We start from the raw sequence: 25,888 nt of genomic DNA on the forward strand, positions 1-25,888 counted from the left end.
GTTTTAAGTAAGTTCAACTTGTGGGTTCAGACCCTGAGCTTAAACTACTCTCATATCACGACAAATAAGTGATCGACAAACCATCATCCTCTTGCTCCCCCCGCAACTGCTTATTTTTATCTCTCTTTTTTTCTTTTACTTTTTTTCATTTTAACTATACAAAACGCAGTGAACGAAATTTTTGTTGTTTAAACTATAGACTTTATAAAGCTTCCCCTTTTGAGCTATACTCTATAGAAGCTTCCGGAACAGTGTTTTCCATGTTTCAAGTAATTCCAATCTTCGTTTTTTAGCCTTTTCGAAATAATAAATAAATCATGTTATCCATTAATAATAAATTAGATACCCACAACAAAGTTATACATGTGCTTGCATTCTTTCTATGGCTAAAATTGTGCCAGCATATATAACACCACAAACAATGATAACAAACTTCCATGGCTTCACTGCGGTCATGCGTTTACACGGGAGGTTTCGTCTTCGAATAAACAACTTTGTTTTATTTTTAAAGAAAATGAAAAAAACCCATAAAATTGAGAAAGTGGTGTCAGTGGCGTGTAGTGCGTAGATCCAACAAGCAGAAGACCCACTCACCAATCACGAAAACCACCCAATACAATACCCACATGCCCAACTCATCTTTTATGCGGATGAAGAACCAAACGCCATCGTTCCATGCTGCAATCCCTCACACATGTATGCACTAAATCAAATTACATTCCAACAATAACAAAATTCAAATCTTAAAATTCACAACAATAAATATATTTGACTATTTTGGACTGGTCAAGCTCTGCCCTATTCGCACTGTTGCACGTCGTCCTCTTGCAACAGAAAACATTCTCATGAATTTGAAATAAATAAATAAATAAAATTAGCGCTATTCCACCAGATATTTGGAACCAAATCTACGAGCAGTGTTCAAATGTAATCTTCTGCTCCTAGTCCAACCACAACGCCTACAAGCACACACACACACACAAAATTTGATTTCACCAAATGCTATTTACGTCCCATGTCAAACATATTGCAACCTCCCCCACCGGAGAATACAAAACTTACTATAAACAACAGATTCTAAGGAACTAAATTTTTTTGTGCATTATGGTGGTGGTGTGGTAGTGTGAAATTCCCAAATCCCAAACCATAGACAGGAAACTAAGGACAACAACATCTACAATAAAAACATGTTTCCCATATATAAACATATATTATTGACACATTATGGCTGCTCCAAAATTCTTGGAACAAATTTGGTGACCCACTCTCGAACCCAGTCCTTCTCTGCTTGCAACTTTGACGCTTGCATGGCATAGCCATAGCCATAGCCGTTACACGAAAACTAAGAACGAATAATGGGACACATGAAACCCGGCCCACGATGCTGAACCAGATTGCCATCACCAAGCTCACGACTTTGAAGAAGAATTTGCGCTACCAACCCGAGTGGCGCAAGTTAGCCTCTGGCCCCATCACACACACACACACACATCACTACGTAACAACATATAAACACACTCAAGATAACGCCGAGACATCCGTCTTACTCTCTCTCTCTAGTCTTTGCTCTGTCACCCTTTTCTTGTTCCCTCTTCCTTTCTCTCTCTAAAATTTTTCTTAAATTAAAACCCCATCCTATGTTACAATTTTTTTTGTTGCTTCCGTAAAATACAAATTACATTGCAATTTGTCTGAGAATTTTTGCATAAAAATAATGTTTATGTTTCTCTCCTGAAGTTCTCTCTCTGTCTTCAGAGGCAGTTGGTGAGAGAGCTCACCCAAACAGATCCCTCTTTCTTCCTCTCTGCTCATTCGATCTTCTCGATCAGAATTTTTCGACATTCTTGTATTCAATTCCCTTACTTTCTTCGACCCTCTTGTCGTGTCTCTCAGTTTATACGCTCAAAATTCCGCCTTGCCTCTTGCTTCTGTGGTTGCTCTGTTTCTTGGAATTCAATTCGCGATTAGGGTTTATGGGCTGCGTTTGGCGTTGGGACTTGGGAGTAAAAATTTCCTTTGTGGGGTTCTAGAAGTTGCGATTTTTAACGCAACCCGTGCGGTGATTGTGCCTGCAGCGAGAAGAATGATTATCAAGCGGAACCTGAAATCCCAAATGCCGAGTCTGAAACGGTGCAAACTCGGTGACCCGATGGGCGAGGACGACGAGTGCTCTTATGCTCGTAAGAAGAAGAAGACGAACGGGTACTACCCTCTGAACCTTCTCGGCGAAGTCGCCGCCGGAATAATACCGGGGAACTTTCATGGCCTTCTGAGTGCCGGCGTGTCGGAGAAGGGCTTATCTGCATCATGGTGCACCCAAGTACCGTGCTCCCCCGGCGAAGTTGAATCGAACTCGAAAAGCGACGCCATTCGAGCCAAGAAGAACCAGGTTCAACGGCCACCGCTGGTTCGGACGTCGAGGGGGCGAGTTCAGGTTCTCCCTTCGCGGTTCAACGACTCTGTTATTGATAATTGGAGGAAGGAGAGCAAGACTAGCTTGCGTGATTATGATTGTGAAGACGAATTTGAATGCAAGAAGGACAAGTTCAGCTTCAGGGCACCCAAAATTTGCAATCAGAATGCGAGGAAAGGGCGAAACGATGAGAAAATCGGTTATAAGCCTCGCAAGTACTCTGCATTGTGTGGGGATGAAGCAAGTGTGAGGTATAAGAGTTTTGGTACGAGCAAGTATTCAACTTCGCGTGGTGGTGCATTGGCCTCAAGGCTTGAGGTGTTGGTTGAAGATGAGAGAGGAAGGTTTCTGGAGGTTGAAGGAGTTGATTTGATGGGAAATGAGAGGGTTTTGAAGGAGAATGGGGAGAAGAAAGATGGATTGTATGGACCAGAAGATTTTTATGCAGGTGATATAGTGTGGGCCAAAGCTGGGAGGAAGGAACCTTTTTGGCCAGCCATTGTCATTGATCCTGTATCTCAAGCACCTGAGCTGGTTGTGAGGTCTTGGATAGCTGATGCAGCTTGTATCATGTTTCTTGGGTACGCCGGGAATGAAAATCAAAGGGTATGTAAATGCAGGACTATGAACTACTTTCTATATAGAGCTTCTTTGCTATTTGGTAAATTGCCTATTTATTATGTTTTGAATATTTGAGCAGGACTATGCATGGGTGAAGCATGGGATGATTTTTCCATTTATGGAATATGTGGACAGGTGTGGAGTTGTTGATTTTTATCTATTTGTTTACATTGTTTGAAACTACCACCAGTTGGTCCTTTTTTGTGGAAGAATTTTTACTTACGAGGCATGATATTCCTTGGTTTAGGTTTCAGGGGCAGTCTGAATTGAAATACTATAATCCCTCTGACTTTCAAATGGCAATAGAGGAGGCATTTTTGGCAGATCAGGGCTTCACTGAGAAGTTGATAGCAGATATAAATATAGCAGCTGGTTATGATGATACTATGCTGAAAGCTTTTCAGGAGGTAGATGGTTCAAACCAGTATGCAGGATACGACTTTCTGAACCAGGTAAGTCAGCTACTGGGCTTCTTCTTTAGGGGCCACTTAAGGAAAGCTGATAATATGAACATAGTTCGTAACTGGAAATTGACTGAGGCACCAATCGGTCTTTTTCTCATAGACTGACTTGTAGATTTGACACACTGATTTTTCTTTGCTTTGAATATGTAATCATTCCTCCACAAAAGTGTGGTAGTGAGGAATGCTGCTGAAGTTTGGTCAAGTTTAACAGTTCATTGATTTGAATTCCAAATGCTGATTTTTCTTTGCTTTGAATATGTAATCATTCCTCCACAAAAGTGTGGTAGTGAGGAATGCTGCTGAAGTTTGGTCAAGTTTAACAGTTCATTGATTTGAATTCCAAATGCAGGATTTACTTGATCAGAAGAAAGACACTCGACCCTGTGAAGCCTGTGGATTGGGCGTTCCTTACAAGATGTCAAAGAAAACGAAGAATTCAACTCCTGGTGGCCAATTCTTGTGCAAAACATGTGCCAGGGTTTGTATATCTTGCATTTTTCTTATATTAAGTCTGCAATGAAAAATTATTGTTAGTTCTGTATCTGTCTTGAAGATTGCATATTTTTTGTAGTCTTTGAAGTCATTTTTTTTGGCAGTTAACAAAATCAAAACATTATTGTGGCATATGCAAGAAAGTTTGGAATCATTCGGATAGTGGAAGTTGGGTGAGTTAGTTGGGTCCTGTTAGCAAACTAAGGTTATTATTTTCTGCTCAAAGACTATTGCTTTGTAGTATTAATTTTTGAAACCTTTCCGGATTTCCTCTCCGAATTAGGTGCGCTGTGATGGATGTAAAGTGTGGGTACATGCAGAATGCGACAAAATTCCTAGCAACCTTTTCAAGGTTTATCCATGACTTGATATCTTAATGTTGTCTCTTCTCAGCATTTGAAGCTCATAAAGTGACATTTTGGATTTTTACTGATTGGTATATTTTGTTTTTTGAAGAATCTTGAAGGCACTGATTATTACTGCCCTACTTGCAAAGCCAAGTTTGATTTTGAGTTATCTGATTCAGAAAAATCACAGCCGAAAGTCAAGTAAGTCTATTATGGTTCTTTTTTTGTCTCCTCCAGCCCCATTTTTGTGATTTAACCTAATGATTTCATGTAAAGGTCGCATGAAGCTTGTTCCTTATATTGGGATTCAAATTCATATACCAATTCAGAACAGTTGTCAGATATTATAAAAAAATGTCATTTTTTATTTTATATGTTGTATTTTTTATAACTTTAAAAGAACAGCGTCTGTGGAGTAGTGGTAAAGCTACTCCTTTGTGACTGAAAAGTCACGGGTTCAAGTCCGGGAGACAGTCTCTTTGCAAATATGCAATAGTAAGGTTACGTGTAAGGAATGCCCCCAACCCACCCTCCCTGATCGAGGTTTAATGGGGAGTGATTTTTTTGGTTTATTTTTTATAACTAACTGGAGGCTTTGCTACAGGTGGAACAAAAACAATGGCCAAAACAGTGGGCAGCTAGTGCTTCCAAATAAGGTCACGGTTGTCTGCAATGGTGTGGAAGGCATATATTTTCCAAGCCTTCACTTGTAAGCACAAACTCCTTCAGAGAAGTCTTTGACATAAAAATTTTCTGTCCTCTGTTGTGGCTATCATAGTTTTTTTTAATTGCTATAGTTATTTATTATAATTAATTATATTTAAAAGATGTTTAAGTTATAAAAAATTAATGTCTATTTTGAGATTGGCAATTAATACCTATCTGATATAATCTGATTTTGTGTGTTGCTCGTAAAGAGGGAGAATGCACCATTAGTTCACTATTGAGATTCTTTTTTCCTAAAAGAAAATAAAAATAAAAAATAAAAAAACTCTGGTTGGAATTTTAGGAATTTTCCTGCATTAACTTCTCGTCGTAGTTGTTCAACAATTAGTAATCCTATAAGAAATTATGTCCAAAGAATATTCTCTCTTGCTCTTATAACCCCTGGAAAGATTCCACCAAAATTAATATTTTCATTAATTTGTATGTTGATCTAACTTCCACCAAAATTTGTGCCAGACAATATTTGATAAACTTTGTTTTTGTCATACTTATGGTGCTGGTTCAGCTTTTCTAATATCTACTGTATCTTATCATTCAAACTTCACATTATTATGTTTCAAATTATTAATTTTAATATTGAATGTGCTGTTGTTATTACATCTATATTGGAAAATGATTAATTTCTTCTTGCTTTTTGGTTATGAAAAATTGTTCTCTCCTTCAGAGTTGTGTGCAAGTGTGGTTTTTGTGGGACAGAAAAGCAAGCACTTAGTGAATGGGAACGGCACACAGGTTCCAAATTAAGAAATTGGAGAACAAGTATTAGGGTGAAAGACTCCATGCTACCGCTGGAACAATGGGTTTGTATATGTCATATGACTATTTTTTAATTTTAGTGCATACTATTCCCGATCTCTTGGTGCTGAAAATATACTACTTATTTACAGATCACTTTAGTCTATTAAGATTGTTCAAGAGTCTAACCACCCTCTTTTAGACTTGTAATTTAGTATGATACATTTAACTTATTTATGGGCTTGCTAAATATAAGTAGACTATTGTATTCTACCAAATAGTATTATAATTACTTATAAAGATGTATCCATCTTATGGTTTATGTCTTAGATATGATAATCAATGTTATTAAAACGTAGTGTCAACTCGGTTGAAACGTACGAGTTTACGTTTTTTGACCAAAAACGTGTTAAAACGGTTGTAGAAATGTAAAATGAGCTGACTCGGTTGAAACTTGAAATGGCAAGTCAACTCAGTTGACTCGGCGAGTTTATCGAGTTGACTCAGTATTCAAAAAAAAAAATCGGATTTTGGGCTGGAGAAAGAGCATTCTGAGTTGTCCTTTTATTGTTTTGTCATATAAAACAAAATAATGACTTTTTTGTCTCTTTTGGTTTTAAAATCTATTAATAATAAAACATCTCTTATTAATTTTCACATACCGTATTAGGGTTTGGGTCTCTTGGTTTGGGTCTCTTTGTCGGTGGTACTGGTCTCTGTCTGCTCTCTCTTTTGCAAGTTGCAAGGTTTTTTTTTCCTCTCTCTTTCTTGGTTTGGTTTGTTTTGGTTGTATGTTGAATATTTTATTTTTTTGGGTATGTAGTAAACTCTTACGTTTCAAGTTCTTACGTTTTTGCTCACCCCTACCGTTTCGGCGTAGACTCTACGTTTTAACAACATTGATGATAATATCTATGTTCGTCAATATCAATATTTTATTTAAACATTGTACTCTTGGGGATATTTGTTAGAATATTACTATTCGCAATTCGAATCTCACAATTCGATACTATTCAGCAAGCCAGCGATTTGTATCATGTGATGCATTGGAGATGGTTTTGAATTGTGCAATATTTGCATGCATCATTGATTGTTTTTCTTTACTTTTATCATTGAGATTTGATAACCTTGGTCTTGAATATCAAAGCGCTTATAATACTGACCTATTGAGAAACCCTGGGAACTCATAATATTGGTCTCATGTTTTTGCATGATATGGGACATTTGGAAGAAGCAGAAAGATTCAAGTTGCAGATTTTTTGTTGGGGTTGGGGGAAGGTCTTTGTCATAAGAAATAAGGATACATGTAACTAATACAATGCTATTTGTCCTCTCAGATGCTGCAATTGGCAGAATTTCATGCTAATGCTCTAGTTTCTGTCAAACCTAAAAAATCTTCTCTAAAGGAAAGGAAGCAGAAGTTGCTTACCTTCTTGCAAGGTGCCCTTTTCTCCTTCATTTTGTGTACCATTTTGCAATATGATGAGTTTTCTGGATGAAGTTCTCCAAGTGATAATGGTAAACTGTTTTCTCTGACAGAGAAGTATGAACCTGTTTATGCCAAGTGGACTACAGAACGTTGTGCGGTTTGTAGATGGGTTGAAGACTGGGACTACAACAAAATTATCATTTGTAACAGGTAATGTAACATCTTAAGTTTGTTGTTCATTTATTATCAATGTTCAACCCATAATGACATAGTTATTAGAACAAATTGCCGCATGCATCTACAAATCTTATAGCCTATACATATAGTGTTTAACATGGGTATAATTGTTGTCTGTATTTTGAAATATCATATAGCAAATACCTTCAGTGTTTTATAGTAGTGCATTTGACAGGAACGTTCTCCTTGTCTTATGTTTTCAATTATATATACAGCAGTGTGCCATTCTGACTAACCATTTGCTAATAAAACGAGAAATCTTTTTTTTCTTATGCTAGCTTGAAGTATAAAGCAAGACTTTTATGGTTTGCTGTATTTTCTCTATGTATGATGAATTGCATTGCAATTGATACACAAATGCATTATATATTTTATAGATGTCAAATAGCTGTTCATCAAGAATGCTATGGAGCAAGAAATGTTCGAGACTTTACATCTTGGGTTTGTAAGGCTTGTGAAACTCCTAGTATCAAGCGGGAGTGTTGTCTTTGTCCTGTAAAAGGTATGCTTTCCACAATATTTAAAACGTAGTATAAATGCGATCATCAATTGCTTTTAACCTTAGTCAGTTTTACTCTTCTTGGCTGAGTATTTTTGCCTCCTTTTCATTATGAGTTTAATTTGTTAATCTATGCAAGGGTAAGGGTACAAGGATTACCTTTACCCCACCCTCGTTCGTTGGGGTCTAGTGGGGAGTGATTTTATTTTATTTTTATTTTTTTTACATATGTAAAACTCTTTTACATTATCATCCAATCATATAATTTCTTTTTTTTTTTGGAACTCCCCAACTTGATTCTTTTAACCTTATATATGCCTATAATTCAGTTTACTCATCAGCCCCCCTCTTTTTCTTTTTTTCCCCCTTCTCTCTTTTGACTATGAGTTATATTTTGATCTATTGTAAGTGTAAAACTTTTTTATAGTATCTTTCAATATTGTATTGCCATGTCATACAAAAAGTTTGACTATTACACAAATGTTCAAGTTATTATCATGAAGCTCTGTAGAGTCGTAGACATGCTTTTATCTTGGCAATGTTATTTGATGTCTATAATCTTGTTCTTTTAACTATGTTTGGACTCCCAGGTGGTGCTCTAAAGCCAACCGATGTTGACACATTATGGGTTCATGTGACGTGTGCTTGGTTTCGACCTGAAGTCTCTTTTGCTAGTGATGAGAAGATGGAGCCTGCTTTGGGTATTCTATCTATTCCATCAAATTCTTTTGTGAAGGTGAGGTATCTGGTAACAAAAGCTTCCCGTGGAAAGTAATGTTATTCGCTAGTTGAAGTGATTCCATTCTATGCATTTTTCATACTAAGTTAAAAAAATCCCCGCACCACATTATAAAGCTGAAGAGTATATATATCTGATTTTATTGTTTTATTCATTGAGTGTGGTATACAAGAAATGATCTAAACCTGTGTTGCACCGACACCGACATGGGATACGGGATACGACACGACACTTCGACAAGTTAATTCTAAAAAATATTAGATTTCGACACGTTAGGACACGTTTTGATATTAAATAATATTTTTAATTTATGTAGTGTATATTATATTTAATTTCAATAATTTAACAAAAAAATGAAGCTAAACTTATAATACCCATCAATTTTGCAAAAAAAACATAAGATATTCTAAATATTTATATTAAACTCAATAAAATGGTAATCATAATCTAACAAATCTAATAGTTGGAACTAAAAATGTAACGCAAAGCAACCTTTGAACCCTTTTTTGAGTCTCTGCAATGCGTGTTGAAGTGTCGAAATATCGGGGAATGTCGAAAAGTGTCGGATACGACACATAGAGTTTTTGAAGTGTCAGTGCTTCATAGATCTAAACTCCAGATTTCTTAATATCTTTATCATTTAAATATCTCTCGGTCTAGTTTAACAAATACAATCTAAACTCTATGTTACTGGAATTTCAGATTTGTGTTATTTGCAAGCAAATTCATGGTTCATGTACACAATGTTGCAAGTGTTCCACTTATTTCCATGCTATGTGTGCATCAAGGGCTGGTTATCGAATGGAGGTAAGGTTTCGCTTAGATTGACATGCCTTGCTTGGTATCTTACGATTTGGACTTTTATTTTAATTTTAAGCAATTTAATGGAAATTTTCAATTTATTTCCCTATTTTAAGCATATATGATTTTAGCATTAATAGTTCATTTTGATGACTGATTACAAGAAGACTAACAAGGATCATAAGATTGATAGGGCCCAATGGCATCAATTAATCCATGTAGCCAAATCCACCTAGTGGGATAAGACTTGATTGTTGTTGTGTAGTTGAATGTTTCATCTGTGGCAATATTTAATTAAATTTTCTCCCCTTTAAATGCAGTTGCATTGTTTGGAGAAAAATGGTAGGCAGACAACAAAAATGGTTTCTTATTGTGCTTACCACAGGTATGCAATCCTCAATTACAACAAAGAAAGTGTTAATCTTCCTCCTTTGTTTCTTCCTACCTCTTCCTTTACAGGGTGTGCTTTTTGTCCAACACTTGTCTTTTTGTAATTGTACATGTATAGATTTGTCTGAAATTTATCTTTATCTGAATCTTATTTTCAGCTTTCATCTTAATCTTGTCTATTATTTCTTGCAGGGCTCCAAATCCAGACACTGTTTTGATTATGCAAACTCCTCTTGGGGTCATTTCAACCAAAAGCCTTCTCCAAACTAAGAGAAAATCTGGATCAAGGTTAATCTCATCTAAGAGAATAAAGCAAGAACACACTCCTGTTGATAAGGCTGGCCATGAGCCATTTTCTGCTGCTAGGTGCCGTATCTTTCAAAGAACAAATCATACCAAAAAGGTAGATTGGAGAAAATTGTTGTTAATGTTGGTGAATGTCTGTAAGATAATACTTAAACAGCATACTATTGTCTCTGATATTTATTTTATGTTGATTGTCCTGTTTACATTTCCAGTGGAAGTGCTTATGTGTTTCAACATTAAAGATATATTAGTAGTTAATACATGTTACCAATATATATCTTATATATTTGGATTACAACTGATGCAACTTCACGAAAATGTGCCTGCTGCCACGTGTATGTGGGACGTAATTGTCAAATATCATGGTTACTGCTTTTCTTGTTTTGATTCCTTTGTTTCTATGTCCATCTTTTCTCTGAATCTTTGAAATGTTCAACTTTTTCTCATTTTTATTTCTTCTACTCGTTAGAGAGCAGCAGATGAAGCCATTTCTCATCAAGTGAGGGGTCACTGCCATCATTCTTTAGAAGCAATACAGAGTTTAAATGCATACAGAGTAAACCTTTTGTCTTCCTGAAATTATATAAGATTTTCCTATTCATTCTTTTAGCTTGAATTTAAGACCCATTCTTTCCCTCCTCTTTTTTTCCTCATCTCTTTCCCTCAAACAGGTGATAGAGGAACCTCAGGCATTTTCTTCTTTCAGAGAACGCCTTTTCCACTTGCAGGTAATTCTTCTCTTTTTTAGGTTAATTATTGGATTTGGCTTTGGGTAGTCAATTCTTCTGACTGATTTATGGGTACATTTATATGATTCCAGAGAACCGAAAATGAACGGGTTTGCTTTGGTAGATCAGGCATACATGGATGGGGCCTCTTTGCACGTAGAAACATTCAAGAAGGAGAAATGGTATGAATCTCATGCTCAAGTACCATAAACATTACAATTACAAAGACCCACGACCTGCTCCTCTGTGAAGATCAACCATCAGTGATAGATTTTTTTTGGTATTATGAACACCCATGATGTGTTGGACTACTTGAGCATTGGAAAAGTCTAGAGAAATAATCTCTTCTATTCTGTTTTGCATAACACTGAGAGGCACATAATAGAAACCCTTCCAAAAAAAACCATCAATATGACTTACTCCTGCATGGGAATACCAATCTCCAATGCTATGTTCTCTTAAGGCTTTGTCAACTGGTGTTGACATATAGTGAAGAATATAGGATCGTGAATGATTTGAAATGTGATTCTAACATAAAATCAATGTCCTTAGATCCTTTATTTTTTTAGCTTTCCATGTGCTTCCCTGTAGCAATAATGAACATGATATAATTATAAGCAGGTTCTTGAATATCGCGGTGAACAAGTGAGACGCAGCATTGCGGATATGAGGGAGGCACGCTATAGATTACAAGGGAAAGACTGCTATGTGAGTTAATTTCCCAAACTATGCCTACTAATGGATTCTGGTCATCTTATTATTCATGTCCTGCTGTGTTGTTTTTGCAGCTGTTTAAGATTAGTGAAGAAGTGGTGGTAGATGCCACTGATAAAGGGAACATCGCACGGCTAATTAATCACTCCGTGAGTCAACCTTAACCGAATTGATTTTTGTACAACATTGTTCTCTCCGACCCTCAATACTGGATAGTCATCTTACCATTTATTTGGTTCATGTTAATACAGTGTATGCCAAATTGCTATGCAAGGATCATGAGTGTGGGTGATGACGAGAGCCGGATTGTACTCATTGCTAAGACCAACGTATCTTCTGGTGATGAGCTAACGTATATATCTCTCCCTCAATCCTTTCATGCATGTTTACTCAAGGAATGAATCCTCTCGTGTTAAAATTTCACATGATATGTGAAAATTTTATGTTTATCACTCTCTTTATAAATGTTCACAAATTTTAATAGGATGTTACCGATTTAATATCTATGAAAAGAGAGACATATAAAATTTGGATTTCTCTTTTCTCATGTCATAGACACAACAAATGGTGGGGCCTATCACTTGTTAAAGAAAAAACAAAAAACAAAAAGGATAACACATATTTCGATGTCTCGCAACATGAGAACACTATCTCCTGTTGCATAAGAAAATAATTTTCCATAAAATTTTCCCATAATAAAGTGACTTGAAATTTTAACATGAGAGAATTCATTTTTATCCACGTGCCTAGGACATTTGTTGTGCATGTGCATTTTCTTTTTAGTTGATGTTGGCTGTTTTGAACAGGTATGACTACTTGTTTGATCCTGATGAACCCGATGAATTCAAAGTTCCCTGCCTATGTAAAGCTCCAAACTGTCGGAAATTCATGAATTAGGAAGGATTATACAAATGAAATGAACATCAGACGACAAGTATTGTTTCTTCTCCTTAAGGAACACTAACCCATCCCCCTCTTCTGCAGGGAATCTCACAGTTACATCAAAGCTGTAATTCTTGTCAAACCAAAAGCCAAAAAAAATAAAAATTAGGGAGCTAAAAAAAAAAGGCATAGTTTTCTGTTTTCCTTTTACCCTTTTGGTTTCTTATGGACATTTATCAAAGTCTAATAAAAGATATAGATTCAGCAGTTTTTGCCTCTTGGCGTCTTTGTAAATGAATCACCCGATATATACTTTCATTTTCTTAAATGTTTACCAATTTCTTCCTCCCATATGTATTTTTCTGATGTTCTTAAACTGATCTAATTGCATGGGGAAAATTGTAATAAAAACCTACTGCGCTTACATTATATACAGTTAATTTTAGATCCCAAGTTAAATTGTTGGATGGCGTTAGCGTAACACCTTTTGCGATTGGACAAAAAATTTACTAGACTGTCACGCCAACAGTAAATTTTGCCAAAATATCACGCGGCATAATTTGCTACACAGTGTAGCGAATTATGCATGCAAGTAATTCGCTACACAGTGTAGCGAAATATGCCACGTCAAAACCAAAAATGCACATGTCATTTAATTTACTGTGCTTTCCATGTGCTTGAAAATTTACTGCTACACATTTTCGCAAAATTTACTGTTGGCGTAGCAGTCTGGTAATTTTTTTGTCCAAGCGTGGCACTTTGGTCAATCTCCCATACTATAATTTTTATTTTCACATAAAATAACTTGAAAAAATAGTCTACAATTACGTACACACCTCATATGATAAAGTAGCTAAAAATTCGTCTACTCAAATTAAAATAAATATTGAATTGTAATTTAAGTTAAGGAATTTCATTTTTCTGTTTTTAAGTTTCAAGAATGGCCTGCAGTACCCCATCTATTGTAGGGTTCAGGGTATCGTATTCTTTGGACTAGGAATGCAAGACGATAGAGTATCAAACATCAATTCCCCTAAAATAAAACTATATATTAATTTGACATGGCTTATTCGACTCAACCCAACCGCATAATCCTTTAAATCATCATAAAATAAAGCGAATCTTTGAATTAATTACTTGTTATGAGCGAGGAATAATTTGTTCATAAGAATCAAAAATGAAAAATCCAAAGAATAAAAAGACAAGAATCAGCATGAAAATAACTTGGTAACCCATTAGAAAGGACAAATGAAGAGAGAAGAATATTTACCTGTTTAGCAACCGGCTGCCATAATCGTTCAGCTTTTGCTTTTCCTCATCTTTTTATAACCAATTCTATACGTACGGTGTGATGTTGTTGTTGAAAAGGTGCAAAGTTAAGTTTCGATGAGATCTGTTTCACTCTGCTCACACAATTCATTTCCCATGTTTACTCTCTAACCATTTCTCTACTTTGTTTTCTTGTGTTAGTTTGATATTGCATTCTTCTCATAGAAGCTTTTGATTTCTTTTCTTTTTTGGTTCTAATTCTTTAATATTAATTTCATGAGCAACGCCAGCAGATGGTGGACATAAAGTTTTTGTCTGTAACGCAATAGAATAAAGAAAAATTGATTGATATTTTAATTATTAGACAGAATATACTTACAACCAAAAAAATTTACCACCTTTACAACTAACTTAATCACCATTGATTTTCGTCAATCTAACGGTTATAATTTATTGAAAATTAATAAATAATTAATAAATATGACTCAATAATTTCCAATAAATTATAACTGTTAGATTGACGGAAATCAACGGTGATTAAGTTAGTTGTAAAAGTTGTAAACTTTTTTTGTGGTAAGTATATCCTTCCCCAATTAATTATAACTTTTTCATTTTTTATATCACTTAGATGATAATATATATGGAAAAAAGTATCTAATGTTATTTTAGATAATTTTATTTAATATTCACCTAAAGAACATCGTTTCGGGTTAAAAAATTAAAAAATTAGGATGATAAAGATAATTATAATTCTGAAATAAATTAAAATTATAAATATACAATTAGAGTATGGTTATATTTACAAACTTATAGTTTACAAACTAATGTACCCGTAATACATAGTGTAGTTTGTAAACAATAAATTTGTAAATATAACCTATATATATATATAGGGATAGGTTATTCTACCTACTCCCTATTTGCCTACCTTTTGCCTACCCATCTCAGCATCGTTGGATTTTAATCTCATCTAACGGTTCACATTCCAAATATAAGTAAAAGCCTTTTACTCTTTTTTCTCTCTCTGACTCCTGCTTGTTCTCTCCTCCCCCACGCAGCTTTGACAACCCTCTCTCCCGCCGCCGGGCATTGATAGCATCGATTTTCCAATATTTTTTCCCTAGTTCTTAATTTCTCTAATTTCCTCTATTAATCGATCTTGCAATTCGTCGTCTGGTACTTAACTCACTTCACTACCTCTATTCATTCTTTCTTTCATTCTCTCTTGCCCATATTTAATGTTTTATATTTATTTTCACCTTTGTATGATTATTTAAAGCTTGTAATGGAACATCAAGTTATTTCCCTATCACGGTAGGTGTACACCAAGGGTCGGCTCTAAGTCCTTATCTCTTTGCCTTAGTTATGGATGAACTAACAAAAGATATTCAAGAGGAAGTGCCATGGTGTATGCTTTTTGCAGACGATATTGTGCTTATTGATGAGAGCAAGGATGGTGTTAATAGAAAACTTAAATTGTAGAGAAGCACATTGGAATCTAAAGGATTCACAGTAAGTCGAAGCAAGACTGAGTATCTGAAGTGTGAGTTTTCTCTGGTAAGAGATATAGACCAAGATCCCGTGCATCTAAGTGGTCAAGAGGTACCCAAGAAAGACGCTTTTAAATACATGGGCTCCATTTTGCAAAAAAGTGGAGAAATTGATGAGGATGTAAATCATAGAATCAGAGCAGGGTGGATGAAATGACGCAGTGCATCTAGGTTTTTGTGTGACCGCAAAATCCCCCTTAACTTAAAAGGAAAATTCTATAAAACAGCAGTAAGACCTGCAATGCTATATGGAGCTGAATGCTGGCCAGCACATAGGCAACATGAGCATAAAATGGGAGTAGCAGAGATAATGATGTTAAGGTGGATATGTGGTTATACGAGGATAGATAAGATAAGAAATGAAGATATTCGACCAAAGGTAAGAGTACTATCGGTGGCTGAGAAGATGGGAGAACATTGATTGAGGTGGTTTGGACACGTAATGAGAAGGCCCCTGGATGCTCCCGTAAGAACAGAAGTTTGTTACCAAGAGCTCAACACAATAAGAGGTAGAGGTAGACCGAAACTTACTTGGAGGAAGGTAGTAAAACAAGATTTAATGGAGTGGGATATAGATTGGCGGACGGTATGCCTTAGAACGGAATGAAGAAAAGCTATAAGCATGGTGGAGGGTTAGACCCGTTTTTATTCCTATGTTCCAGATGGTCCCCTTTTTAGTCCTTTTCCCCTTCATTTGCCCATCTTCTTCTTTTCCCTTTCTTGTTTACTTTTATTTATATATATATATATATATATATATATATATATATATATATATATATATTACTATTGTATTTATTTATTTTTATTTTTACTTTTATGTTTCTTTTTTTCAATTTTTTTGCATCTTTCATTTGGGTTCATCTACCACCAAACTCAATTATTTGGGATAAAGGTGTTGATGTTGATGTTGATGATTATTATTTCTCATATTTAATGCTTTCACATTATAAAACGACGTAGTTTTATATGACAGCACCAATCCTTAGGTGCAGTCACTTTACATCCGCTAAAGCCACATATATATATATATATATATATATATATATATATATATATATATATATATATATATATATATTGCTTTAATATTTTTATAGTGAATGAAGATAAGTTATCTACATTCGATCCCAAAACGATGACGTTTTGGGTTGAAAAATTAAAAAATTATAGTGAAAAATACTATTATAATCCTGAAATAAATTATAATTACAAAAATACCTTGATTTTCGCCTCAAAGTGGCGTCGTTTTGGGCTCAATGTAGATAACTGTCAATGTAGATAAGTAAATCAAGGTATTTTTGAGCCCAAAACGACGTCATTTTGAGGCGAAAATCAATATATTTTTGTAATTATAATTTATTTCAGGGTTATAATCGTATTTTTCATTATAATTTTTTAATTTTTTAATTTTTCAACCCAAAACGTCGTCGTTTTGGGATTGAATGTAGATAACTTATCGATATTCACTTTTGAAATATTAAAGTTATATATATATATATATATATGGTAAAATCATTTCTGCAACCGCTTTACGTACAGCAACGACGGGTGTATGGTTATAATTCCCCACATTTAATGCTTTTATCCTTTGTATGGTTATGATTTCCCGCATTTAATACTTTCAAGTATATATATGGCAAATATTTGATTGCTCCACGTACAGCAGCTGCATAAATGTAAACCCCTATATATATATAGGGCTTATCGTTTCTCAACCTGCTTGAGACAATGTTATCTCCGACTACTAAATCATAACTGTACAAAGATGGATCAATGGTAATAAAAGAAGAGAGAGAAAAAGGGAATCATAATCATTCAAAGGTGAATCAATTAATATAAGGAAATAAATAAACAAAACGGCGTAGTTTTGGGGTGGCCGAAGATAAACTTATCTCAAGCAGCTTGAGAAATATTTTTCTCATATATATATATATATATATATATATATATATATATATATATATATATATATATATATATATATATAGGGTTTATTGTTTGTCATTTAAAAGGATAGTCCTTTTAGATAAATGTAATGTGTTTTTTGAATTTTAAATTACAAATTTTTTCTCCACTCTCTCTTCCCCGAGTTTGTTCCTTCATCTCCCTTAAAAGGATATAAGTGTGTATCCTTTAAGGGATAAGATATTGTAACAATCAATTAGTGTTACTACCAATCAATTTTACCGTTAGATCGATTATGTTGATCCAACGGTTATATTTATTTCCACATTTGTATCGTCATGATCTCTATATTTAATGTGAAAGCATTAAATATGGGAAATCATGATTATACAAAGATAAAAATAAATATAAAATATAAGGAATCATAATCTTACAAAGATGAAAATGAATATAACCGTTGGATCAACATAATCGATTTAACGGTAAAATTTATTGGTAGTAACATTGGTAGTAACAATAGTTGGTTGTTACAATAGCATTTCTCATCCTTTAAAAGGATACACACTTTTTCCATATATATATATATATATATATATATATATATATATATATATATATATATATATATTGTCTTGTGAAATGGTTAAGAAAAAAAAAAGTACTCAATGTTTGTTTTTTTAAATTCATTCATTCATCGCTAAAACACTAAAATTTGACGCGATCACAAATAATTGTTTTTTGACTATTGATTATAAAATAAATAAACGACTTATAATATTTGCTATATTTTCTTGATAATTTCTCAACAAATCACGGCAACACCAAAGAAGGAGATTATAATTAAATATATTTTCTCACATTCACACATGAAAGCAGGTATGCGATGCATCCGACGAAAAAGGTAAACAAAAATATCTACAAATTATTTTTTAATGTGCTGAAAAGTTTTGTATAAAAAAATATTATCCAAATTCAGAATCAGAGCACTGACGCAAATTTATCGAGGAATTACGGTAATACTTACAAATAACTTCCTAATATTGTTACTCTAAATAAAAACAACCTTTCAATTTTTCCTTTTTTAAAAATGTAGAAACTCTCTAACTGGGATTTTCTCTCCCTATTTTTGGAGTTCATTTGTAATACTATTTGGTTGTTTTTTATTTAGTTTCTGGTGTCTTAAAATAATATGTTCAGTGAATTATGTATTTCTTTTTTTAAGGAAATATTACAAAAATAATTATGAATATGCTTTGTGGGTAAGAAGAACCATATAAGTTATATGATATAACAACCACTTTACCGATTTCATCAGCCTTCGCTAATGAATTTCATCAGTGTACACTCAAAAAGTAATGGGCTGCTTTTGTTTGTTATTATTTTATTTTTTAAGATACCCGATTAATTCGGTTTCCAATTCGAGCCCCTCTAGAGGAATTACAATTTTCAATAACCGAGCTTATTATTTTTATTTTTAGGAATCAAACTCACTACTTTTTAAAAATAAAAATAAAAATCCTTTTGTTTTGGATACAATAACGAAACAAAAATATCCTTATTAACGGATAGCTTCAATCTTTCAACAAAATAATAAATCATTAAAAATGCCATTAACTATGCTGATTTGGTTGCCTCTTAATATATAATGAAAGAATGTTGAATGATTAATATTTAATATCCGATTAAAAATTAATCATTAAAATGTTCTAACATAGTATATACCAAACCATTACCTAACTATCTAATATGCTTTTAAATTCACCCAAAAAAAAGTGTTTTTAACAATTCCTTACCAAAAACAGAACTACTTGAAGAAAAGAAAACGATTTTTACATTTAACGATCATTCATAAAATAAAACAACTATAGGGAAGGACAATCATTTCTTCTTGGTGCTTGGGAGGTAACATTCATTTGAGATCACAATCGAAAAAAAGAAAAATATACAGGCAAATAATAATTTCTGAATCAGCTACAGCAACAACTATCTAAAACTGTTTCTATCCACAAAAGACCTTGTAAATAAGAGCGCTGATCCATTAACCCCTCGAAGGACAAGCATCCTTGAGTCCACATAAGTTCCACACACAAGCTTTGACAAATCAAATATTTCTGGGGGAACTTGTGTTCTTAGTTCTTGAAGAACATTTCTTGCAGTATCAATGTTTTCATTTAATGGATCATCAAGACTCATTGTCACATCAATATCACTTGATGCAAGCTTGGCTGCAGGAAGACATGATGGAAGCTCCTTGAAAGGGACTATTTTTCTCCATTTCTTGTCAGTAAATTTCTGAGCTAAAGCCTCCTCATTGCTGGAAGGACCAAAGTAGAACTTCTCTGTGGTCTTGTCTTGCTTCAGATATAACCGTCTACCGGCTGTTAGTACAAATGATGAATTCACCTGCAATCTTCCACTCTTACCAGCTTTGTCATGAGGCCAGTCCTGACCAATCAGGACAGAGAATCCAATGTCAGAGACAAATGAAAGATTAGCCTTCAACTTTGATGCTCTTCTCACGGTTAAATGCACATCTCCAATGAGTACACGAGCAGGAGGTTGGCGAAGGGTTAGCCCTACATGCTTCCCTGTACAGTACAATAGACGCCATTTGCCTGGAAGCAGCTCCAACCAGTTCTGCACACATGAATAGTGACACATAAGTTAGCATAATCTTTAGCATTGAAGTTTTCTTCACACTATTAAGGATATGAAAAGAAAAACATGATTCAATTGTCAACTACTCCTATCGGAAATAGGAGCCCGCTCTAAACAATCCCCCCTTTGCCGGATTATTGCCGATGTAGGTCGATCGATCTTCTCAATTGAAAGATCCCCTATATCGATAATACACATTCCACTTTCGTGTACTAGCTAAAGCATTATGTTTGTCTGGCGGAGATCATATCCACGCTAGTACCGTAGTACGTAAACTTGACGCATGGATATTCCCCTTTTTTTCATTTTAACTTTTGGCACGGGAGGGGGCGGGTTAAAAAAGATTGGAGGCCCAAAGCTATGGAACTTGGTTGTGGGTATTTTGTCGAAATAGAATGACCTTACTTTACTGTTTTCTTTTTATTAAAAAAAATTGTAGCAAGTTTTATGATCATGCTTTCATTCCTTCCAATTAATAACAAGACTTGGTAATACAAAATGGTGAAAGTTACTTATTGCTATTAAGTATTTTGTTTATTCTTGATTTATTTATATTATAGGCGAGGTCCATGACCAGGTGTGGGAGAGGGATGGTAAGCTAAGGTGCAGGAGAAATGGCTATGGCTCTTGGACATTCATTTAGAAACGACAATACGAAGAAAGGATACAAGAATGTTTTAATCACTAATTACCTTTGGCTTTGGATGAGGATTCAACATCTCCATTAAGTCAATGAAGTGGGCAAGCCTACTACGCTAAAACATAGAAAACACCCATTAGTCGAACTCTGTATCATATATCTTCTGCATTTAAATAATGATAGTTGCTTTCAGTTAAATGTTTCAATTGAAGCATTAAGGATAATATGCAAATGAAACTTTAGAAAGGAAAAACTTGAGGACATCTGACACCAACAAAGATTAAAGCTCTTATACAAACATCAAGATCCTCAAAATGCAACAAAGGGACACATTGCATGTATGGGGCCATCCGTGGATGAATACCTGAGGTTGACGATAAATGTACTCCTCACTGATACGCATTGCTGTAGAACCCAGACCCCATCTGATAATATCCATTGATGGGACTACTCGCCATCTTGGACCACAAAGGAATGGGTGTCTAAGAGCGTCCAAACAACTGTATATATAACAGTTCACTTGGTTAGCACTAGTAGTACTTTTAAACTTGAGCAAATCAAACTACTATCTCTAATCAAATGCTAATTCTGTTTTCACAATTGTCTGAGAAATTAGCAACATGTTGCCAAAAGATCAAGCCGGAAATACCAAAGAAACTTTTAACACTTTTCTCTATTACCTTTTTTTTTATATATATATCTGAAATTTCTTCATGGCCATACTGTTTTTCTTTTTTAAAATCTTGATGTGGGAGCATTGATGAAAAAATTATTCATATTTCAAATAGACGGATATTGCTTCGTAGAATACCTTATCCTTTTAGAGGATTTGGTTGCAAGCAATAAAGACAAAAGGTGCCAACCAGCACCCCAGTTCCTATCAAGTATCTGTTAGAAAATAATATTAGAAAGTCATCAAAAGACTTGAAAACAATAATGGAACTCTAAATATTAAGTAACTTTCACTGAAGAAACATAAACTTACTTGAAAGCCAGCATTTCCATATGGGGAACTTCTACCAAGGATTTCCAACATAAGCTCTCGCAAACATGAAGGATCATATCCCTGAAGTTGCATGTGGCAGGAATTATCGTTAGAAAGTTCATATCATTGCATGACCCTTTCATCGTCTATTTTTCTATAATTTGTATGTTTCTTCAGTCAAAGAATAGGCAACATTGAAACATTTGAAGCACATCTGTCTACATATTCATCAATTTCCCCTTTCAAATTGTTTTAATGATTTCCCTTCTTAATTACCATGAGTCATTTGACATTAGGTACACTATCTGAAACAAGGCGACAGAAAGTAGATGTATAGAGATGAAATATTTGAGAAAAGAAAGGAATTAGAAGAGTCTGGTAAAATACTTCTATATTGATTTGAAGCTAATAGATAACTATATCAGAGTAAGTCACTCAACATCTTACTATGGTAAGACCATATATATATATATATATATATGGGCCCAAAGAACAAGTTATTTAAGTATTAATTGGTACGACGGGGCATACTAGAGACATGAAGCCATTCTTGGGCACTTGCTTAACATTTTTAGAAAAATATAATCTAAAACCATCAATGCAGTATTCACTTAACAACTTAAACTCTTAGGCTGAATTGATTCTTTATATGGTATCAAAGTCTCTCTGACCAAGTGATCATGAATTCGATCCTCACCGCCCCTATTTCATTAATAAATAATTAAATATTGTAGAATCTCTTAGCACAGATGGATGGGCATTTACATTGTGCAAAGGGAATGTTAGAAAAATATAATATAGAATCATTAATGTGGTCTTCACCTTTACATTGTGCAAAGGGAATGTTAGAAAAATATAATATAGAATCATTAATGTGGTCTTCACCTAACAGCTTAAACTTTTAGATTTTTAAATTGAATTGGTTCTTTACAAACAGATTAATATAGACAAAAAAAGAAAAAACTTGAGTACTTTTTAAACAGTCAAGAGGCTAATATTAACTAAAGAATTTAGCTTCTCGTACCTTAGTGAGGAATGTTTTGAACTTTGAAAAGATCAAAGGATCAATAAGCTCTCGCATTACCATTTTCACCATTATGAAACCCACACATCTTTGCAACACAGATAATAAGGTGTCAAATAGATTATATAGTTGCACATATACTTCAATGACAATTTCCCAGGCCATACCTCATGTCAAATGCAATCATCATCTGTCGCCTGTCCATGCTGTCCATAGAGTCACTATTTGAACCATCCTCGTAAAAATCAGCAGCATTTCCCAGTATACCTACCTGTTAAGTAAACACTAAGGTTAAACAAATCATGAGAGGAAAGATTAAACAGATTAGACATGAAGAAACACCAATTATTAATTACAAGTAACTCAGATTGCATACGTCACAAATTCAGTGTCAACAAGTATCAGCCCTCTGGAAGTCACCGTCCAGCAAGACATATTGTATATCCCATTTGTTATTTTTCCTTTCCTACGTTCTATTGCATTTCTAATCTAGTTTTCTATTTAGCATAAAGGTGGCTAACCAAAATCATCACTATATACCATTTCCTGTTTTGTGGAATTACAATAATTTTCAAACTAGCTACAAAAACAAAATTCTAGGTCCGCCTTGGTGCCATTCTGTTGATTTACAGCATAAGTGAAGTACAAAACCTTCTCTGGGATCAGGCAAACTGCAAATCTAATCCATGGAGAAGACAGAAAATGAATGAAGAAAGAAGATATAATTCTAATTTTATAGAAGAATGGCATTGCTTACTTTGATATGTCTATCTATTGGGCTTATATGCACATTTTCCAGCCTCAACTCTGTATGGGCAAGACCATGGCTGTGCAGGTAATTTACCTAAAGCAAATAAACAATAGAAAAGAATATCATGCCTCCTATTGCTATACAGAATATACAAAGCACTTATGAGTAAAAATGCCTTCCATAAAAGAAAAGATTAAGAGAATAATATATAAAAAAAATACCCCGATTAGAAGATCCCTCATTAATATTCGAGTAAGTCTCAACTGCCTAGAAACTGCGGGACCTCCAGTTGTGTCTTCTCCCACCCTCCTAACAGACTCTTCATCCAATGCAAGAGTGGCCTCTAAAGTCGGAAGCCAATCTGACTGTTGAAGCCAATGTCTCAAAGAAAAACTACCATGATACTGTAAGGAAAAGTTATTAAACCAAAAAAATTTCAGGATTTTTTTTTTGTGGGGTTAGAAAGTGGCACACAAAAAGAGTCAAATTGACAAAACATTAATCTGAACAAGAAAGAGAACAACCATATACAAAGGAAGTAAAAAATAAATAAATTCTTTCATAGATTAAGACCTACCCCATGGACTAGGATGAATGAACCACTACCTCCGGTTGCTGGCAGAGAGATATAGCCATGAACTTGCATTGAGTAAGAATGATACAGAAGTTTCCGGCGAACCAGTTTCTTCAATACCTAAAAGATGCCAAGAAAAAATTGTGATGGGTTATAAACTATTTAAATTGCAATACTACAAGATCAACATACCTCTATTGCTCGTTTCCCTCGGCGCTGAGCTTGGGCACTAGAAAGCTGCCGGAGCACAACTCTAGAGTTATACAAAGGGCTGCAGAGAAAAATGAATAGATACAGATATTATGATCAAAACTAATCATATGACCTGAACCATACCAAGAATTAACTTACCTACCACTATCCTTCACCTTGCCTTCAAACACTACCTCATCCGCCTATAGCAAAACTTAAATCAATCAGACTGGCATTAAAAATTTAATCCAGTAATGTCACATCATAAACCTATTTTAGATTTCATACCCGCCCACCGAGGCCAATGCTAACATGATCTAAAATCTTAAAGTCTGACATTTTGAACTGTATAACATGATCCAGTTCCTCCTCCAAGCAAACCGAAAAGGTACTTGGAGCATCTTCCTGTGACTCCACAGAAGATGCAGAAGCAGCTTTCCTTAATGATGAGCAGCATACTCCCTTGTACTTTCTCCTTCCTAAATTAAAGAATTGTCCAGCAAAACGAAGGGGAACAGGTACAATAAGTCTTGTCGACAAATTTTGAGCCAAATAAGCTAAGCTATTACTCTCCAAAAGTGGGTTTGGCCCACTTCTACACAGTGCCATTGATCAGACCTCTGATTGCCAAAAAAAAACAAAAAAAAGATGAATGTATTTATCAGCAAATCTTCACAGAGGGCTCATCAATGATGCAAAATTAAATGTAACAGACGTAAAAGAAACTAACTATACATATTATTTACCAGTTAAACACATTAACAAAGTTTATATTTGCGAGTTAAACTAGAAAACCTTGGTTTCCTTCTAATGTCTAGATAACCAAACGATGCTCCATTTTACAGCAACAAACTTAATTTCCAACTTTGATCAAGTTTGTATTTATCTCCCACATTTCTGGAGCCATTAACTAAGCTTTTCTAGTTTTCTCCTATATTAAAGAAACAAAACTAGTTACAAGACATTTTGCTATCTTGGCTCAACGACAAGAATTAAGAAACAAGGTGAGAAATCTAAGCAAACAGTTGATGAAACTCAAATCCTCGAAATCCAAATTGCAAAACGTCAAAATCATAAGAGAAAGAGCAAGTATTTAGCAAATAAAATTAATAAATAAATAAATAAATAAAATTGAGGGGCATGGAAAGAGAAAAGGAAGGAAACATAGAATTTGAAAGTTAAATACCAGAATGAGAAAATGGTTGGAGGGCAACAGCATCGAGTGTTGGACATAGTTTGTCTCTTACATATATAGAAAGGAAGCGTGTGAGAGTTGCGTGCGACTCAATGCTCGAAACGTTGTGCCACGGGTTACTCGCACGTCAACCTCTGCCTCTCCAAATATCTTTTTATCCATACCCTCTTAATTATATTAAGTTGCGTGCGGTTTTTAAGAGTGGATAGAATTATGTTATTTTAAGTATTTTTTTAATTTAAAATTTAAATTAAAAAAATAATTACTTTCTTCCTTATGCTTTTTATTATTCTTCTTCTTTTATCGTTTAAAATAAGAGTAAATACCATTTTTTTTTTGGTACATGTAAATACCATTTTTAGTCCCTAACAAAAAATACGGTCCCCATTTTAGTCCCTTACAAAAATAAATTAGTCAGTTAGTCCCTAACAAATTCAAAGTGGACCCATTTAGTTGAAATCGTGGTCCCTCACAAATTCAAAAAAGATCCATATTAGTCCTTCACAAATGTTAGGGACTAACTGACTAATTTATTTTTGTAAGGGACTAAAATGGGGACCGTGTTTTTTGTTAAGGATCAAAATGGGTCTTTACTCTTAAAATAATATAATCTTATCAA

At 34.4% G+C, this 25,888-nt stretch overlaps 2 protein-coding genes across 6 annotated transcripts; one reads left to right on the plus strand and one right to left on the minus strand.

Moving 5' to 3' along the window:
* Positions 1-1,726: 1,726 nt before the first annotated feature.
* LOC133291447 (histone-lysine N-methyltransferase ATX4-like) lies at positions 1,727-12,823 on the plus strand. 4 transcript variants are annotated; one of them, XM_061489709.1, is made up of 24 exons: positions 1,727-2,688; positions 2,752-3,019; positions 3,114-3,169; positions 3,282-3,486; positions 3,848-3,976; positions 4,095-4,163; positions 4,274-4,342; positions 4,447-4,538; positions 4,942-5,046; positions 5,728-5,863; positions 7,136-7,238; positions 7,338-7,437; positions 7,842-7,966; positions 8,554-8,699; positions 9,405-9,509; positions 9,824-9,888; positions 10,086-10,296; positions 10,669-10,755; positions 10,871-10,927; positions 11,020-11,109; positions 11,549-11,635; positions 11,716-11,790; positions 11,893-11,993; positions 12,448-12,823. In XM_061489709.1, exons 1-24 carry the CDS (start codon positions 2,084-2,086, stop codon positions 12,536-12,538), a joined length of 3,177 nt encoding a protein of 1,058 aa, XP_061345693.1. In that variant the 5' UTR covers positions 1,727-2,083; the 3' UTR covers positions 12,539-12,823. The 4 variants fall into 4 exon arrangements, with proteins under 4 accessions (XP_061345693.1, XP_061345694.1, XP_061345691.1 ...); XM_061489710.1 differs by having other exon boundaries at positions 1,727-2,678; positions 2,778-3,019; XM_061489707.1 differs by having other exon boundaries at positions 1,727-3,019.
* A 6,269-nt stretch (positions 12,824-19,092) lies between these two features.
* Positions 19,093-25,390, minus strand: LOC133291448 (probable plastid-lipid-associated protein 14, chloroplastic). Of its 2 annotated transcripts, XM_061489711.1 has the most exons (14): positions 25,261-25,390; positions 24,363-24,694; positions 24,234-24,277; positions 24,075-24,153; positions 23,886-24,002; positions 23,530-23,712; positions 23,315-23,401; positions 22,725-22,828; positions 22,558-22,645; positions 21,534-21,614; positions 21,360-21,436; positions 20,913-21,048; positions 20,601-20,663; positions 19,093-19,887 (listed from the first exon to the last, which is right to left on the minus strand). In XM_061489711.1, the coding sequence occupies exons 2-14, from the start codon at positions 24,681-24,683 to the stop codon at positions 19,234-19,236; spliced, it is 2,034 nt and encodes a 677-aa protein (XP_061345695.1). In that variant the 5' UTR covers positions 24,684-24,694; positions 25,261-25,390; the 3' UTR covers positions 19,093-19,233. The 2 variants fall into 2 exon arrangements, with proteins under 2 accessions (XP_061345695.1, XP_061345696.1); XM_061489712.1 differs by lacking the exon at positions 25,261-25,390 and having other exon boundaries at positions 24,363-24,701.
* Positions 25,391-25,888: the final 498 nt, after the last annotated feature.

The sequence above is a fragment of the Gastrolobium bilobum genome, unplaced genomic scaffold (genome assembly GCF_033153095.1).
Source record: "Gastrolobium bilobum isolate Gb01-03AN ecotype WA unplaced genomic scaffold, APGP_CSIRO_Gbil_v1 utg52412, whole genome shotgun sequence".
Classification (NCBI taxonomy): Eukaryota; Viridiplantae; Streptophyta; class Magnoliopsida; order Fabales; family Fabaceae; genus Gastrolobium; species Gastrolobium bilobum.